Source organism: Vigna unguiculata, chromosome 7 (genome assembly GCF_004118075.2).
Source record: "Vigna unguiculata cultivar IT97K-499-35 chromosome 7, ASM411807v1, whole genome shotgun sequence".
In the NCBI taxonomy this organism is placed as follows: domain Eukaryota; kingdom Viridiplantae; phylum Streptophyta; class Magnoliopsida; order Fabales; family Fabaceae; genus Vigna; species Vigna unguiculata.
Genome location: NC_040285.1, coordinates 25,440,068 through 25,458,998, shown reverse-complemented (window position 1 = coordinate 25,458,998; position 18,931 = coordinate 25,440,068). Strand labels below are relative to the sequence as shown.

The 18,931-nt window shown below is 34.7% G+C and overlaps 1 protein-coding gene across 1 annotated transcript; it reads left to right on the top strand.

Moving 5' to 3' along the window:
• Window positions 1-13,854: 13,854 nt before the first annotated feature.
• LOC114189515 lies at window positions 13,855-17,089 on the top strand. The gene is made up of 4 exons (XM_028078099.1): window positions 13,855-14,122; window positions 15,378-15,727; window positions 16,060-16,394; window positions 16,738-17,089. Exons 1-4 carry the CDS (start codon window positions 14,026-14,028, stop codon window positions 16,865-16,867), a joined length of 912 nt encoding a protein of 303 aa, XP_027933900.1. The 5' UTR covers window positions 13,855-14,025; the 3' UTR covers window positions 16,868-17,089.
• Window positions 17,090-18,931: the final 1,842 nt, after the last annotated feature.

Sequence of the window (18,931 nt, the reverse complement as noted above, 5' to 3'; positions counted from 1 at the left end):
TTAACACTACAAAGAAGGAAAAACCTTCTTTCATATTTGGTCGCTATCTTGGATCACAAGTAGGGGTGGCAATGCGGGCTGGCCCGCCCTGTTTAGGCCCGCCCCGCATAAGGCCCGCACACCGCGAGCCGGCCCGCCCCGCCCTACACATTTTATGCGGGCCGCATACTCTGGCCCGCCTCGCATATACGTTGGTCCGCGGGTCCGCGGGCCGGCCCGGTTTTTTTTCTTTTTTTTAATTTTTTTTGTGATAAAACTTTTAATGTTTAAAAATTGGGAAACTTTAAGAAGTTCACCAAATTAAGTAAAGACTTTGGGAAATTAGATGATAAATTGATAATTCAACATTTTCATCATATTCATACTATGACATACACAATGTATTCTTTAAATTTTAGCACATTAAAAATTACATAATACTTGTCTTTTTCAGTTATACAAGAATTTGAAACATTAATACAAGAGTCCATAAAAGAAGTAATTAATATACACAAATGCAAGTTTTTTTTTTTTTAATTTTATGCGGACTTGCGGGCCGGCCCGCACGACCCGCGGACTAGCCCGTGCGGGCTGCGGGTCTTTAAATTGATAAATTGATAATTCAACATTTTCATCATATTCATACTATGACATACACAATGTATTCTTCAAATTTTAGCATATTAAAAATTACATAATACTTGTCTTTTTCAGTTATACAAGAATTTGAAACATTAATGCAATAGTCCATAAAAGAAGTAATTAATATACACAAATGCAAGTTTTTTTTTTTTTTAATTTTATGCGGACTTGCGGGCCGGCCCGCGGGCTAGCCCGTGCGGACTGCGGGTCTACGGGCCAGGTCCGCGAACCAGGCCCTAATTACCATCCCTAATCACAAGGTAATGGAGGTTGTCGCAAATGTGTTGCTAGGAAAGGAGGTATTAGAAAAAAAAATTGTATTCAAATTTACAAAAATCCAATCTTAAATTTTTCGTGTGTTCTTATATTTTTAAAGAAAACTCGTATAGACAGTACATAATCTTAAATTAATTATATATGCAAGGTCGTGCTTTTTTGTTTTTCGTTTTTTTTAAATAAATATTAGTGTTATTATATTTAAATGAACAATTTATTTAAATAATTATAATTATTGTTTTAATCATGTATAGGGATAAATATAATATTTAAATATAGGATAGGATTACGTTAGGAGAACTAATTAATTAGTTATAAGGTTTTTTAGTTAAATTAATTAATACAAATACTAATACTTATAATGGATTAAATAATTAATATTTAAATTGATTAATGATGCATAATAAAATAAAATAATTATATTATTAACATTTATAATTAAATCTTATAGTCAGTTGAGAATTAAACGTCGACATATTATACAATATGATTCCAAAAGCACCGACTGATGAATTGTTTTTATGTTTTTTTTTAAATCCTGTTGCCATTCCATTATAAACAATCATAATAGATATTTTGTTTTAATTTGTTGTATTTCTTTATAGTTATATAGTGATTTTAGTTTTTTTCGATAAACGAAAATTATGTATTATTATTATTGTTTAATTTGTTTAATTAATAATAATTTTGGAGTTGATCTAATTAGAGTTAAGTAACATTTATTTTTGTGATTTTTTTATTATATAATTTGCTCATTAATTTTTTTTATTAAGATTAACCAACTGTGTTTTAGATTAGATACTTTCCATTAAAAAAATAATTTTAATTAAATTTTAAAATAATTACATTTATCAAAATGTGAAGAGTCTCTTTTGACGGTAATCAAATATTTTTTATGTTTCTTTCCAATAACTCTGCAGTTTGATCTTTTTGAGTAGTTTTATATTTGGTGAGGGTGTTTCATATTATTGTCATTTAAACACTCTGCAACACTTCATTCATACAAGAACAAAGGAAACTACTACGATTTTACGATTTTTTTTTTTCAGAACTCAATCATGTTCATGAATCCGTTTGAGGTTATTATATCTACATTTGGGTTCCTTTTTTTTGTGATTTTGGTTAAAATACAATTTTGTTCGACACAATGTTATTTTATAGTATTTTATTTTTGGTAAATGCTAATGGTTCAAAGTTGTGTATGTCACAGGAGTTTTTGGTGTTTGATGAAGGATTCTTTCTTGAATGGACAAGTCTTTGTTGATGTGAACGAACTACTTGTCCAATCCCAAGGAAACATCCTGAACATTGAGTTTGAGGAAACACATATGGCTAAGAGGAAGTTTTGTGCTACCTACGAGATTTTAGGGTTTTATGATTTAGATGATGTTGAAAATGTGTGTACTTTGTATTGTGGTGATAGTTACTTTCCATTTTAGGCTTTAACCATGTCGTGATAAAATTTGTTAATAAAATTGTCGATAGTTTTTTTTTTAATTCGTTGGTAAATTTGTACGTAATTGAATCTTTTACAATTTGTTAGTAATTTTGTCGGTAATTGTTTTTTTTAAAAGTCATTTGTAAATTCGTTAGTAATTGTATTTTTTAAAATTTGTCAGTAATTTTGTTGACAATGAGTGTTGATTTTTCCATAAAATTTGATAAAGTATTTGTTACAAGTTAAATGGAAATGGGTGAGAAGAAGAAGAGAAGAAAGATTAGAAGGATGATCAAGAGGAGGAGAAGGAGGAAGAAGAGGTGACGATGACAAACGACAATGATTGTGGCAATGATGAAGGAGAATGAGGAAGAAGAAAACGAAGAGGAGATAAAGGCAATAGATGTGACGATGATGTCGACGATGTTAGACACGACAATGGAAGAGGAGGAAGAAAAAAAATGAAAATTTCTTCATTATGGATCACGAGTATGATAAAACTTATTTTGATCATTGTGTTCTTATGAAGAAATTTTCTAGTGAAAAATATATTATTCTCTTGCTCTATGTTAATGATATGTTGATTGTGGTCATGATAAAAATGACATTCAAAGTCTTAAAAAAGAAATGTGAAGTCCTTTGCAATTAAGGATTTAGGTCTTGTAAAACAAATCCTTGACATGAAAATTGTCAGTGATAGAAAAAAATGAAAAATTGTGACTACCCCAACAAAAATATATTGAAAAGGTATTAGAGAGATTTCATATGAAAAATTCTAAACCTGTTAGCACTCAACTTATAGGTCACTTCAAGCTGAGTTCAAAGTAGAGTCCTAAAAGTGAGAATGAGAAAGAAGAAATGCATAATATTTCATATTCATATGTAGTTTGTAGTTTGATGTATGTCATGGTGTGTACGAGGTCAGACCTTGCTAATGTTGTTGGTGTTATGACTCGTTTCCTTGCTAATCCTGAAAAAGAGCATTAACAACTTGTGAAGTGGTTACTTAGGTATCTCAAGAGTACTTCAAGAGTTTGTTTATGCTTTGGAAGTGATAAGTCTGTGTTGAATGGTTACACATTGTTGGGAAATCACGAACTAAAAGTAATCTCTTCAAGCGGAAGCACACCCACAAAATAAGAGCAGAAAAATAAATAAAAGCACACAGAAAATTTAATGTGGTTCGACACCTCAAGGCCTACATCCACAAACACTCAAAGAAGTATTATCACGCAAGCGCAAATTTTCGGGCTAAAATTGCAAACCTTCTTACAATTTTTTATGGACCAAAACTGCAAACCCTTCATAGTTCAATTTTTAAGGACCAAAATTGCAAACCTTTCATGGTGCAATTTTTCTGGCAAAAATTGCAAACCTTCCAATGACACACAACTACCCAAGTCTCCTATACACCCAAGAGACCTATTGAGTTGTGGTGACAATTCCAAAACCAACTCTTTACTTTTATAATACTTTTCTGCAGCTTTCTTCTTCATATCACTCGATGTGGGACTTTGGTGAATACCCACTTGAGAACCAACATATCTTCCCTTCACCAAAAGTCTCACATGCTATGGAACAAACATTTGACACACCACCAACAGATATGCTTGAACCCCTCTTGCTACTAGTGATCCAACAGATCTGCTTGAATCACCCTTATCATTGGTGATCTGCATGGACTCATTAATAATGACAATCTTTCTTCATCATCGACCCTCACCGCCTTGCACATCAGACTTGTTGTCAGCAACTTTCACATCATTGTCACTAACAATTCTCTAATACTCAAGGAGAATCCATCATTAACACCACCTTGACCAAGCCATGGCACCATCACAACACCATGATGCAACACCCACTACTGACGAAGCATAGTGTGAGGCATGAAAAACACCACCATTGGAGATCTCAAGCTTCACCCTCACCACGCAGATCCAACGTTACCAATCATCGCAGTCCACCACACACAACAACCAGAGTATATCTGTAAACTATAGAGCAATTCCTCCATACACATACGACAAACCACGACTCACACATATCAGATCTCGATCGTACATCACTCACGGGCCATGTGAGCACCAACTGCAACCTCCTCCCAAAATTTGGGAGCATCTTGCCACACACGGACTCCACTCTCTTCAAAGAACGTTGATTCTGGTCAGTATGCCAAATTGCTCCTCTTCCCCCCTTGATTAGAAACCCTTGGTAAGAACCTCAGCTCTGATATCACTGTTGGGAAATCACGAACTAAAAGTAATCTCTTCAAGCGGAAGCACACCCACAAAATAAGAGCAAAAAAATAAATAAAAGCACACAGGAAATTTAACGTGGTTCGACACCTCAAGGCTTACATCCACAAACACTCAACAAGAAGTATTATCACGCAAGCATAAATTTTCGGGCTAAAATTGCAAACATATTTTTTAGGACCAAAATTGCAAACTCTTCATGGTGCAATTTTTCTGGAAAAAATTGCAAACCTTCCAATGACACACAACTACCCAAGTCTCCTATACACCCAAGAGACCTATTGAGTTGTGGTGACAATTCCAAAACCAACTATTTACTTTTATAATACTTGTCTGCTGCTCTCTTCTTCATATCACTCGATGTGGGACTTTGGTGAATACCCACTTGAGAACCAACACACATATGCAAACATGGCAGGGATATGGATTATAGGAAGTCAACTTGTGGTTATATGATGACTTTTGTAGGGGAAGCAATGTCATGGCAATCCAAACTACAAAAATGTGTCGCTCTTGTGGATGCAGAAATTCCTATAAGATTTGTGATAGTCAAAGTGCAATCCATCTTGGTATAACTTAACTTTTCATTCAAGGTCAAAACATATTGAAGTCTGATATTATTGGATACAAGATGCATTAGAGATGAAGCAATTATCATTGGAGAAAATCCATACTAATAAGAATGGGTCAGATATGATGACAAATATTACCTATAGGAAAATATGTTATATGCACAGAGAAAGCCAATTTGGTTGACTATGGCTCTAATTAATTGTTGAAGGGGATATTTGTCATATGGATCACCAATTTATTGAGGTCAAAATGATTTAATTAAAACAAAATAAACATGAGTTTTTTTTTTGGGCTTCCAACTCATTATGTAATCTAAAATATGCAACCCTTGCATCAGATTTGTTAAAAGAGAGAATATAGTAGAGACACAAAGATAGAAGTTGTGAGTGTCTCTGGTGACAAATGAAGAGAACCCATCAGAGAGTGTGGGAGTGAAGAAGAAGAAGAAGAAGAAAAGAACAACCAATTTATCTTATGCAAGCTTGTGCAGGGAAGTTACCTTGGAGAAAATATTTTATTCCTCATCTCATATATTAGGGTTTCTTCGGTTTAAGTACCCTATGAGGTTTGTTATCCACTTTGTTGGACTTAGTCTTGTGGATGAATTTTTCCTCCATATTGAAAATTTTCCACTTTTAAAAGTTTTGGTGTCTACGGGTTCCTCCCTTCTCTGTTTTATACATTTTATTATTTTACATATTATTTATTTAGGAAAGATTTAATATGAATTTTTACTTCCGCTTGTTTATATGTTAATTTTGAGATCTTCATTATATACAAGATAAGTTAGAAAGCAATTGTATATTTATATAAATAAAAGTATTTAACTACTATATATGATTGAAGAAATATTTAACATTTTTATATTTAAGTGGAAAAATGTTTTAAATTAAATGAAAATAAAAAAGTACATATATAAAAGGAGATTAATAGATTAGTTTATCATTTGAAATTTAACATAAACTCACGGTCATTATGAAGGTTAATGTAGTTTTCATAAATAATACGGATGAAAAAGAATTACATGTACGTGGCGAGACTTGGCCGTACGTATTTTTTAGTTTATGTCGGAAAGTCAAGTAATTTTATTTTTAAGTAACACTTTTGTTTTTGGTGAATTACCGAAAATAGGCAAAACTCCACCAAAAACTTCTTAATTTAAATTACATTTTTAGTCTCTTGCATTTAAAATCAAGTATCTTTTAAATTTTTTTAAGAATATAAAATCAGTCATAATATAAGCTATATAAAAAATAAATTGAAATTCTTTTATATCTTGCTATCAGTTAGAAGATGTTATTGATAAAAAATTAAATAATCAAATAAAAAATTAAAATCATGTGATTTGTTCAGGCACGTCTGTGGGCTCGTTACGTATATCATATAGAGGCCCAAATAGAATACACTACCGGGCGCTTCTCCCTGAACCTCCAACACTTCTTCTATACCCCCAAAAGTTACAATTATGTCCTTCATTAAGATATAGCTGAAAGTGGGTAGGGACGCAGTAAATGAAATTTACTGCGTCGCCAACTTCTCTGCACCCCCAAATAGTATTTCTTCTCCCATTTTTCTGTTTATGTTAACGGAATTTGTATTCCGTTCCAGAAATTATGAAACAACTTTCACATTCCGTTTCAAAAAAAAAAACAACACGTAATCTTTATGAAACAGATTCTAGCATCCGTTTCACACTTTTAGGAAACGGATTACATAAGCCGTTTCGGAAAAAAATTAAAGTTTTGTGGGAAACGGAATACGAATTCCGTTTCAAAAAAAATGCGAATTTTTGTTGAAACGGATTACACAATTTTATGAAACGGAATTCATATTCCGTTTCCCAAAAATTTTAAATTTTTTCCCGAAATAGCTTACGCAATCCATTTCCTGTAAGTGTGAAACGGAATTTGCAATCCGATTCCATGTGCCTTTTTCGCAAATGGGTTTTGGGATCCGTTTGTGCTTTCCCCTAAAGTTTTTTTTCTTTCTCTCTGCATCTCTTTCTTTATGCTTTGTGAGAACGAGAATCTAAGATAAGAAAATAAATTCCAACCAAAAGTGCCTCAAGAATCTTGATTTTTAACATGACAATGGAATTTATGAAACGGATTCCAAGATCCGTTTCGCTAATCTCAACTTAACACACTTCACTTCTCGGTCCCTCACTACTGCATTGTCCAAAATGTGAAAGAGAGCCATGATGAATGCAACCAGAGGTCCCGATGCAAGTCGTAATATTGTAGCTAACAAGGGGTTTGGGATAAGAAGAAGAACTTATGGCTTCTGGGTGAGAACACAAGGGGAAGTCTTAACGGCGAGGTGGTGATGGAGGTAGCCTCCGGCGGCTGGATGCTGCGGGACTCGGTGGTGATAGTATGGGGAGAATTGATGGTGATGGTGCACGGTGGCGACGGTTGCGATCGGTGGTGGAAGGAACTCATCTCGTCGTCGATCTCCTTGCGGTGAAAATTTCGGTGGCAGTTGTAGGCGGCGCAAATCACAGCCTCGAGAGTGTCGTCTTCGCCAACCAGCATGAACTGGCAGCCAATAAAAGAATTGTGCCAATATGCTGTGTGTTTTTTAGTTGCCATAAGCTGACACTTTCAGTAGCAGTTTCCTTGGTTTCTTAGAATACTGATGCACTGCAGGGCTGCGAAGGAAAACTTAGAAAACATATTTCAAAAATGGAAGGTGCGTCTGCTTAATCCATATGCATGATGATGCATGCATGCAATGCAACCTGTTCGTGCATGTGTGACCAACCATGTGATTCAATTTAATAGCTGCAACTACTTTAAAATTTCACACCTTATTATTCCTTATTTTGATGTAGTTTGTCAATGGATGGTTATCGATTTTCAGACATTTCGACTCCTTAATGCATACTTCAAAAGCTAAATTATTAGAATAGCATATTTTAATTACATCTTCAGATCACACATGCTTATCTAAACATATCGATGTTATTTCGAAAAGATGAAAATAAAGCAAACATATTATTATAATATATTAGCCGTGCATAGACGAAAGAGTAAGGTTCAGTTAAATATCAATTTTCAATTCCTCATTATGTCATTCATATAAAGAAAGAAAAATGGCAAACTTAAGGGTGGAATTATCAAAGAAAAAATAAAAATCTATTTGACATTTGTTTTCAAAAACAGATATTTTTTTTAGAATTAAAAAATTGATTGATGAAGTAGTGCTTCGCCGCCTCTGCTTCCTTCATCGCAAGGCAACCAGCAACGCACATGCAACAACATCGCGCACCACCGTCAGACACCACCGTGCCGGAAGACTATTAAAGTATAATGCAAATTCTAGAACAATCTAGAAAAATATAAGATAGAGTTGTTGAAATGTAAAGAAACTTCTAGAGTATTGGAGAAAAGCCTAGGATAGAAAGAAAAAGCAAGAACATTCAAGCATGTAGAAAAATCTAGAAGTATTTGCATTAGTTATAGCTAGGAGTTTCTAGAATAATCTATGGGTCTATAAATACCCATGTATGCTACCATTTTGTAACATGAAGAACAACTAACACAACATCCAATACAACTACTCTCAACTACAAATACACTTCTCCACCTACTATTTTCACACTCTACCATCTACACATTTTCTCTATCCCTTTAACTATCCCTTTCACAACCTTGAAATACTAACAGTGGTATCAGAGCTACGTTCGATCATTTATTGGACGTAGAAAAATTATTCTATTACTTCCAAAACCTTCCTTCTATACTTCCAAAAGAAGAGAGTTTTTTTCTCTGAATCCATGACTTCTAACATTGTTCACTTTTCTTCAGTCCCCCTACCGGTTTTTACCGGTGAAAATTTTGACCTTTGGAAACTCAAACTAAAGACATATTTTATCTCACAAAAATTGTGGGATATTGTTCAATCTGGTTATACAAAACCAGATAATATTGAGACTCTATCTGAGGAGGAACGGAAAAAGCTAGAAGATTCTGAACAAAAGGATGCCCAAGCATTGTTTGTTCTTCAACAAGCTGTGGGAGAAACTATCGCCAGGAGGATCATGGATGCAAAAACTGCAAAAAGGGCATGGGATATTTTGGAAGAAGAATTTGAAGGCAATGAACAGGTACGCTCCGTTAAACTACACTATCTAAGAAGAGAATTTGAGACTATCAGAATGAAGGAATCTGAGACCATTGAAGAATATGGAAGAATAAAAGAAATAGTGAATAAAATGAAGTTATATGGAAAAGAAATTAAGGAAAAAAGAGTGGTAGAAAAAATTCTTATCACTCTCACAGAGAAATATGATTCCATAGTAGCTTCCATAGAAACTTCCTTGGATCCATCTTCTCTATCGATAAGTAAATTAGTTGGTCTCCTTGGAGCGCACGAAACAAGATTAAATAATCGTGCTGATACAAATTCAGTCGAAAATGCCTTCCAATCAAAGCTCAAATTACAACCCAAAAGGAGAGAAGAAGAAGAAAAGAAAAATATTGAAGAATATTCTAGAAGCAAAGATTCTAGAAATTTCTCTGGAAACAAGAAAGATAAATATCCTCAGTGTGGCATTTGCAATAAGTCAAGTCATGCAGAAAAAGACTGTTGGCATCGTGGGAAGCCAATATGTCATTATTGCAAGAAGCTTGGACATGTGGAGAAATATTGTCGTAATAAAAATAAGCATCAAGTAAACTTTGCTGAAGAACATAATCAGGAGCAACGTTTATTCTATGCTAATCAAGAATCTCATAGTGGAGAAGGAAACTGGTACTTGGACAATGGATGCAGCAATCACATGGCCAAAGATCAAAGCATCTTCAAAGACATTGATAAATCTATCAATGTCAAAGTTCGACTTGGAAATGGCGCCACAGTGGAGTCTCAAGGCAAAGGAACTGTCATGGTGGAGACAAAGAAAGGTACGAAATTCATCAAGGATGTTTTACTAGTTCCCAATCTTAAAGAAAATCTTTTAAGTATTGGCCAAATGATGGAGAATGGGTATTCTCTTCACTTTGAGAAAGATACATGCAAAATTTATGACAATAGAAGGTTAGAAATTGGTGAAGTAAAAATGGAGAAGAGAAATAGAAGCTTTCCCATAAGCTTCAAACCTGGAACTAATATTGCCATGAAGGCAGAAGTTGATGACTCGTGGCTTTGGCATAGGAGATTTGGCCACTTCAACACACATGCCTTAAAGCTTCTATATCAGAAAAACATGATGAGGGATCTTTCTTACTTGAAGGAGAATAATGAATCATGCGAAGGATGTCTTCTCGGCAAGCAACACCGATTACCATTCTCAACAGACAAAGCATGGAGAGCAAAAGACTTACTAGAATTAATCCACACCGATGTTTGTGGACCAATGAGGACGCCTTCACATCACAACAACAGGTATTTCATCCTCTTCATTGATGACTTCTCTAGAATGACATGGGTCTATTTCTTAAAGGCAAAATCAGAAGTCTTCGGAATATTCAAGAAATTTAAGGCTCTTGTCGAGAAACAAAGTGGAAAACAGATAAAAGTACTTAGAAGTGATCGTGGAAAAGAGTACACATCTCGTGAGTTTGACAAATTCTGCGAAGATGAAGGCATAGAACGACAACTTACAGTCGTATATACTCCACAACAAAATGGTGTTTCAGAGAGAAAGAATCGCACAGTCATGGAGATGGCGAGATCAATGTTGAAGGAGAAAGGACTACCAAATACATTTTGGGCAGAAGCAGTCTACACTGCTGTCTACTTACTCAATAGATGTTCTACTAAAGCAGTCTAAAACAAAACTCCAATCGAAGCCTGGAGCGGTAAGAAACCATCAGCTAAACATCTAAGAGTATTTGGATCTGTTTGCTATATTCATGTTCCAGACCAAAAGAGACACAAACTAGAAGACAAGACTGTACGAGGCATCTTCTTGGGATATAGTACACAATCCAAAGGCTATAGAGTCTATAATCTTCAAACAAAGAAGCTAACTATTAGCAGAGACATTGAAGTAGATGAAAGTGCTACTTGGAACTTGGAAGAGGAACAAATTGAGAGGAAGACAATATACATGCCCAACAATCAACCAACTACAAGCCAAGAAGATAACAATCAAGATACCATTATAACTCCAGAATCTTCTGCAACTCCAACATCAATTCAAGATCAAGAAGAATCATCGCCTGAATCCACTCCGAGACGAATCAGATCTCTAACAGACATCTATGAATCTTGCAACTTGGCTATACTAGAGCCTGGAACCTTTGAAGAGGCCGCAAAACAAGAAGAATGGGTCAAGGCAATGAAAGAAGAGAAAAAGACAATAGAGAAAAACAACACTTGGGAGCTAGCAGATTGTCCAAAAGATAAAGATATCATCAGAGTTAAGTGGGTCTTCAAGACAAAGTTAAATCCTGATGGTACCATACACAAACACAAGGCAAGGTTGGTAGCTAAGGGTTATTCACAACAACCTGGAGTAGACTACAATGAGACATTTGCTCCAGTTGCTCGACTAGACACAATAAGAACTCTAATAGCCCTTGCAGCACAAAAAGGATGGAGCATCTACCAATTAGACGTCAAGTCTGCATTCCTCAATGGTGTTCTTGAAGAAGAGATCTATATACAGCAACCACCAGGATTTGTGGTTAAAGGCCAAGAAGCCAAAGTGTTGAGATTGAAGAAAGCTTTATATGGCCTGAAACAAGCTCCTCGTGCATGGTACAGTAGAATCGATCAATATTTCACCAATCAAGGATTCAGGAGGAGCAAGAGTGAGCCTACACTATACATCAAGACACAAGGTCAGCATACTCTTTTACTCTCTCTATATGTAGATGATCTTATTTATACTGGAACCAACACAAAGATGTTGATGGAGTTTAAAAAAGATATGATGAAGACCTTTGAGATGACTGATCTTGGCTTGATGAGTTATTTCCTCGGCATAGAGGTAAGTCAAAGAGGAGATGGAATATTCATCTCACAAAAGAAATATACACAAGATTTGCTGAAGAAATTTAAGATGTACGGGTGCAAACCTGTAAGCACACCACTAGTGACAAATGAGAAACTACAAAAGGTGGATGGAGCACCAGAAGCCGATGCATCTCGATACAGAAGTTTAGTTGGAAGTCTACTTTATCTGACGGCTACACGACCAGATATCATGTTCGCTACAAGTCTCTTATCAAGATTCATGCAAAACCCAAGCCAAATACATCTTGGCGTAGGCAAAAGAATTTTAAGATATCTACAAGGAACCAAAGAGTACGGTATATGGTACAAATCCAAAGGCAATCCAACATTGCTTGGTTATACTGATAGTGATTGGGCAGGGTCAGTGGACGACATGAAGAGCACCTCAGGCTATGCTTTCTCACTTGGATCAGGAATGTTCTCTTGGGTGTCAAAGAAGCAAGCCACAGTTGCTCAATCAACCGCTGAAGCAGAATATGTGGCAGCCGCTGAAGCAACAAGTCAGGCTATATGGCTTCGAAGAATACTCAAAGATATGGGAGAAAAACAAAGTGGCCCTACTACAATTAATTGTGACAATAAATCAACCATTGCAATGACAAAGAATCCTATGCATCACAACAGAACAAAACATATAGCAATTAAATACCACTTCATTAGAGAAGCGGAAACAAATATGAAGATACGACTTGAGTACTGCCCGACAGAAGATCAAATTGCAGATATCTTCACAAAGGCCTTACCAAGACCAAGATTTGAACTACTACGCGCTATGCTTGGAGTTACCGAATTTGCATCAAGGAGGAGTATTAAAGTATAATGCAAATTCTAGAACAATCTAGAAAAATATAAGATAGAGTTGTTGAAATGTAAAGAAACTTCTAGAGTATTGGAGAAAAGTCTAGGATAGAAAGAAAAATCAAGAACATTCAAGCATGTAGAAAAATCTAGAAGTATTTGCATTAGTTATAGCTAGGAGTTTCTAGAATAATCTATGGGTCTATAAATACCCATGTATGCTACCATTTTGTAACATGAAGAACAACTAACACAACATCCAATACAACTACTCTCAACTACAAATACACTTCTCCACCTACTATTTTCACATTTTCACACTGTACTATCTACACATTTTCTCTATCCCTTTAACTATCCCTTTCACAACCTTGAAATACTAACAAAGACGACCATCGTTTGCAGAACGGAGCCACCACCGCAACGCATTCATGAGCAGCACCCGCGACACGACGTTCAACGTTCAACCAGCGCCAGAACCTTCGTCAATCACGCATTCGTTCATCTGCACCGCAGCCACGCCAGAAACGAGACCACGACACCACCGTCAGTTTGCACACCTACAACGAAACCTTCAGCGCACCTCCATCAAGTCACCATGAACGAACTGTTGATGAACCAGCAGGAGCCATGGAAGCAGTACCGGAAAAACCTGATCAAACTTAAAAAAGGAAAAAAAACAAAAACGGATGTCATCATCCGTTTCTGAAAACTATGAAGGACATCTGCGCAAAAGACAAAAAAAAAACTTAACGGATCTTGACATCCACAAGAGATAAGTAGATTATTTTACTGTTTCTTTTTCTATTTTACTGAGGGATAAAAACGGAATTAAAAAAAGTTTTGGGAGTACTGAAGAATGTTTTGGAGGTACAGGGAGGAGCGCCCTACGCTACCCGGATTAGATTGGGCTTAGCTATGTGGGCCATCTTTGTTGTAGTATCACGAATTTGGGCTTATAGATTTTGAAGCCTTGATGTATTGAGAAAAAGAAATGATTTGGAAGGTTCCCAATCCCATTGGATTGAATAGCACCGTGTTTGGCTGCAGCGTAGTTAGTGTTGGAGACTCAATGAAATCTATGGTGGTTTAGCGGGTATGGATCGGAAGCAGTACCGGCTCGGACCCAAGAATATGGATTATAGCTTCTTGCTTTTGCTCCTCCTCTTCCATGGCTCCCTTCCTCACTCTTCTGGTTTACCTTCTCTCTTTTTGTACTTTATCACTTAAAGAAAAAAAGAAGACATCTTCTACTGATTTTACAATTTTTATTTGTAATCATCATCGCGTTAAGATAAAATTCGATATTAAGCTTAAGCATGGATACGCAGAAATAAAAAGGGCAGTTATTTTTTTCTTTTTGAAATACTTAGTAGTTTGAACAGTTAGTACTGTGATCGTTTAGGATCCGGGTAATTCTTTAATTATGTTCCTTTCTGAAAGATACGCACTCTGGCGTTGCTATATGAATTCGCTTCTCGAATTGTTTGAGACGCATAGTGATGTTTTTGAGTTGGTGTTACAAGGTTCATTTCTGATTAATACTAACTTGACCCACGCTGGCAGTGTTGGTCGTCGATCTTTGGTCTCATTTCCGTGATTCCATCTTTCTCAGATAGGACATTCTATCAGAACCAAAATATCAAATGTTACATTTGTTGTTCTTTTTTTGTCCATCCATTGTGTTGGTGAAGAAAATGGAACTGATTTATTGGATCATGTGTTGATATAAAGAAAAATTGGGTTTGTTTCAGCCAACCAAAAACCTTAATTTTGTTGTGAACGTGGGATAAATCGATGTACCTGTTATTACGACACATATATGTATTTACCTACTTTGTCTCTTTGTTTCTTACTTCTTTCTCATGGACAATCACATGAAATACTGTTATCTACCGATGTCTTGTCTTTGCGCTTTGGCTTGCCTTGTCGGGATCATCGTTTCATTATAGTTTCTGCACACTTCTTTTTTCAACTTAAGCTAAAATGGACAATTGGGTATTCTTGCCATTACTTATGCATATCCTTTAGTAAACATGATGTTGTTGGAAATTTATCATAGTAATAATCCTGATTAAGTTTACAATGAGTAGTGAACTACTTTTTTAGTGTTAGGTTAATATCGATCATAATGGGCAAACCATGCACAGCCATTACTATTCTGTCATAATCATAATCTGTCTTGTAATTCGATTTTCATTCCATTTTATGCATTTTTTGTTTGCAATTAATAATGTATCTTGTGATAAAATGTGTAACAACTGGTTGTTATGTAATTGAAGAAGGTATCTACATAATCAAATGAGATATGTAGCAAATTGTTTTTGTAGGTTAATGTTTTAATCTCATTTTATCTTACTTGTTACGGCTCCTTTGTTACACAAAGTTGTTAGCGGAATAGTCTTCTATGCATTTAATTCTCAGTTCTCTTTGTCTTTTTCTGAATGCAGGTAAATCCAGTGGAGTGTGTGTTTCTCAAGGAGGTCGTTTTCCTCCCTTCAAATCTGAGGGTAGTGTTCCCAAAAAGGGTCCTAAAGATTTGACCCTCTGCCGGATATTTCGCAAAAAGACTTGTTGTGATGTAACCCATACACATCCTGCTCTGATGTCTGTAAGGAAGCTTGCTACTACTGGGGAAGCTAGCGCAGAGTGTTTGCACTTATGGGAACTGTTGGAATGTTCCATTTGTGATCCGCGTGTTGGTACTCAGCCTGGACCTCCTCTTATTTGTGCTTCTTTATGCGAGAGAATTTATGAGGCATGCTCAAATGCTTACTTCTCTATGGATGTGAAAACACAGGTTTGTGGATGACTGTCACTTTTTCAAAATTGTTTATACAAGATTATGAAAATGCTTAGAGTCCTGCATCAGTTGGTTAAGAAACAAAAATTTGCATGCCTTTTGTCAAACATTCTTTTGTTTTTTTGTCAAGAAACAAAAATTTAAACATGATTGGTTTGTCGTTAATAATTCACAGCAAAATGTTTTTAAGCTTTTAGCTCTGACGTTAGCTTTTTATTTTTATTTTTGTGGAATAGAGAGTTTGATATGTTTATATTAGCCTTTTTAATACCACAACATCGTTTAACTTGGCACCTTATACCCATTTTTTGATTGATTTGAAACACCAGATTCTAGCACCTTGTGGCGTAAATGACTTTGTTTGTGGTAGAGCTGCTGAATGGGTCTCCAACGGTACAGATCTTTGTGTTGCTGCAGGTTTTCGAGTGAGATCATCCGATATTGAATTTGTTGCCTCAGAAGAGGCTTCTTGTTATGGTGATAAATCCAGTCTAGGTTCTGTTGCTGATTCATGGAAGACTTCACAGTTTGAGTTGACCAAAAAAGCTGAGAGCTTGAGGATGTTGGATGATTTCCACCAATGGGTGAGGGAAATGCCATTCGGTGAAAGAGTTTCTTGGGCTATTGGAGGGATGGTTCTAACAGCAGGCTTGCTGTTTGTAAGGTCCGAATGCACTCTTTATTTCCAATTATTTATTAGCTGTGCATTTTGTATGGTCCTGTTACTATTAGGCAAGTAAAAAAGGACAAGGTGTTGGAAATGCAGATTATCAGAAGTGATTATTCATGATTTTTTTACTCGGTGCATGTTATCATATTGCAGATAGTTTGCGATAAAATTAATATTTTGCCCTTTGACATTGTACCAAATTCATGTAGAGTTGCATCTTAAGGATAATCTTGGATTTTTGTTATCTACTTTCTTTATGTTCATTCATTGAGAAATGTCCTTTGTAATTATTGTTGGAACGATGTTAATCTTCTTTTTGTATATTCTAATCACACAGCAAAAGGAAAAGCCATAGCCAACGCCAGAAACTCGCTGCAATAAAGCGAGCTGCCAGGAAGCTTGAGGGCAAGATGGTGGAGAAACCGCCTTCTAATGCTCAAGAATATAGAAGAAGAATGTCCAGATGAGTGTTTCTTGTATGTGATGTTGAGAACATAATTAACGGTGCTAGTTTGTAGTTGAGTCCTTGAGTTTCCTGTTATAATTATCAAAATGAAATCTTGCTGTACTTTGTACTCTCGCTTTTCATGTTCTTTCCTTCTTTTTGCATAGTTTTTTTCGTAATATTTTTCCCTGGAAGATAGTTTTCTTTAGACCGAAGTATAGTTGTAAAAAAGAGTTTGTTTTGTCTTATGGCTTTTTTTTCTGTAGAAAAATTATTGATTTATGAAAAACCATTGTTGTATAAAAGCCGGGGTGCTTCCACATCTCCAACCCTTGTCCTCTCAGATTGCTTACTGCTTCATGCATCATGAGTCAATACTATCGAGTCATTGATGTCCAAATGCTGTGAGGGTATGGGAGGTATTCTATCCTTGTTTAAAAGATCAGCAAAGGATGTCAGTAGCTTCGGGGTAGTGGAGAAATGTTAGAGGCATTTATAATTACATTTGAGGAAGAAAACGGACAAAAGTGATGCTGATTAAATCAAGAATGCTTTTGGTATTGAAAATATGATAGATTATGAGTTATAAAAATGAAGTTCTCCATTTATTTTAGAAGTTTTATACTAAGTTTGTGAGGAGTACTATATATACCATAGCACATTCATCTTTATATATTATGTCGGTTAAAATTTATTAAAACTACAAAATCAGTAATTGGATTTCTGTTAGCTAACAGTGAAGATATATTACCAATCACAAAATTCTATACATGAGATTTATAAAATGATTAGATGTCCATTAAAATTTAGCTAAGTAGTGCTAAAACCTCTGTTGCTTACTGTTTTCAAACTTCTTTTTATGATAGAAAATTAGGCATAAATTTGAAATTCCTGGCTGCTTGGAGCACTTCTAATTTTGTTGGCAGAATTAGAAGCTGATGATGAAAGCATTGAGAAAACTCTGAACACAGGCTTTCGTGCGTGTCAGCCGAAACCACATTGTTTTGAACGATAGTTGAAAGAGATAATGGTTTCGAGCCATAGTCTCGGACGTTCAGGTCTTGTTCTTTGGAGAAGGATGGGAGCTGATTATCACGAATTTTAATATTCTAATGCATTTTTTAAATAGATTTTGATATTTTAAAAAATACATAACTTTAATATATTAACATTAGTATATTTGAAGGTTGAGCAGTGAATAATATATAAAAAAAATCAGTAGAAAATATAGACTCTATTTTCATTCGTGGACTGGGGTTGTAGATTTTATTTGTTGGACTTTACCATCTCATTTTGTTGTAAATCAAACATATCTCTTAATGAAGTATTAGAAACTAATTCTTCCAAACACAGTGCTTGTTAAATTAAGTGCTACTCTTTTTCATATACACTTTATTATGGATGGGTATTGATTTGGTTGGCATGACCAAGAATCCCTTCACCTAAATTAAGATCAATTAAATAGATTGAAGGAATGGATTCTTTTCAATTCTAATTGGAATCAAACTAATTATATTTCATTTCATTGAAATATTAAATATATCTTATATGAATGAATCCAACTGTTTAATACACTTTTTTTTTTATATATTATAAGCTGTTTGTTATAACTTTCAATTTATTATTATTTACCGTCATTGATTAATTTTTTAAAATAACTGAATTTTAGGAGAACAACCATAAAAGAAGCTTATGATTTTAATAAGATTTTATATTTATACTGTTTTCGTCGGATTATTTTAAAAACATAAGTTTATGGATTAAATTTTTTTTAAAGATAATTGCTTTAGGACATAAAAAATATGTACTTTTTTATATTATATTATTTTTGTTAATATTAATCTTAGTATTAATATTTATATTAATAATTTTAACATAAACATTTTTATTTATTATAAGTATTTTTTTTAATTATAAAAAATGTTATTGTACTACATAATTTTATTAAATATATTTTTAATTTTTTAAAAATTTATAATTCATAATTATTTATAATATTATTATTAGTGTTTTTAATTACTAAATATATAATTTTTAAATTGATTTAAATAAATATTATATTATTATTTTATATAAAACAGAAGAG

Excerpts from the sequence above, each read along its gene's own strand:
- LOC114189515 (XM_028078099.1), top strand. The coding sequence starts at position 14,026 with ATGGATCGGAAGCAGTACCGGCTCGGACCCAAGAATATGGATTATAGC. Across the intron at positions 15,728-16,059 it reads CTATGGATGTGAAAACACAG|ATTCTAGCACCTTGTGGCGT; the intron begins GTTTGTGGATGA and ends TTGAAACACCAG. Across the intron at positions 16,395-16,737 it reads GCAGGCTTGCTGTTTGTAAG|CAAAAGGAAAAGCCATAGCC; the intron begins GTCCGAATGCAC and ends CTAATCACACAG.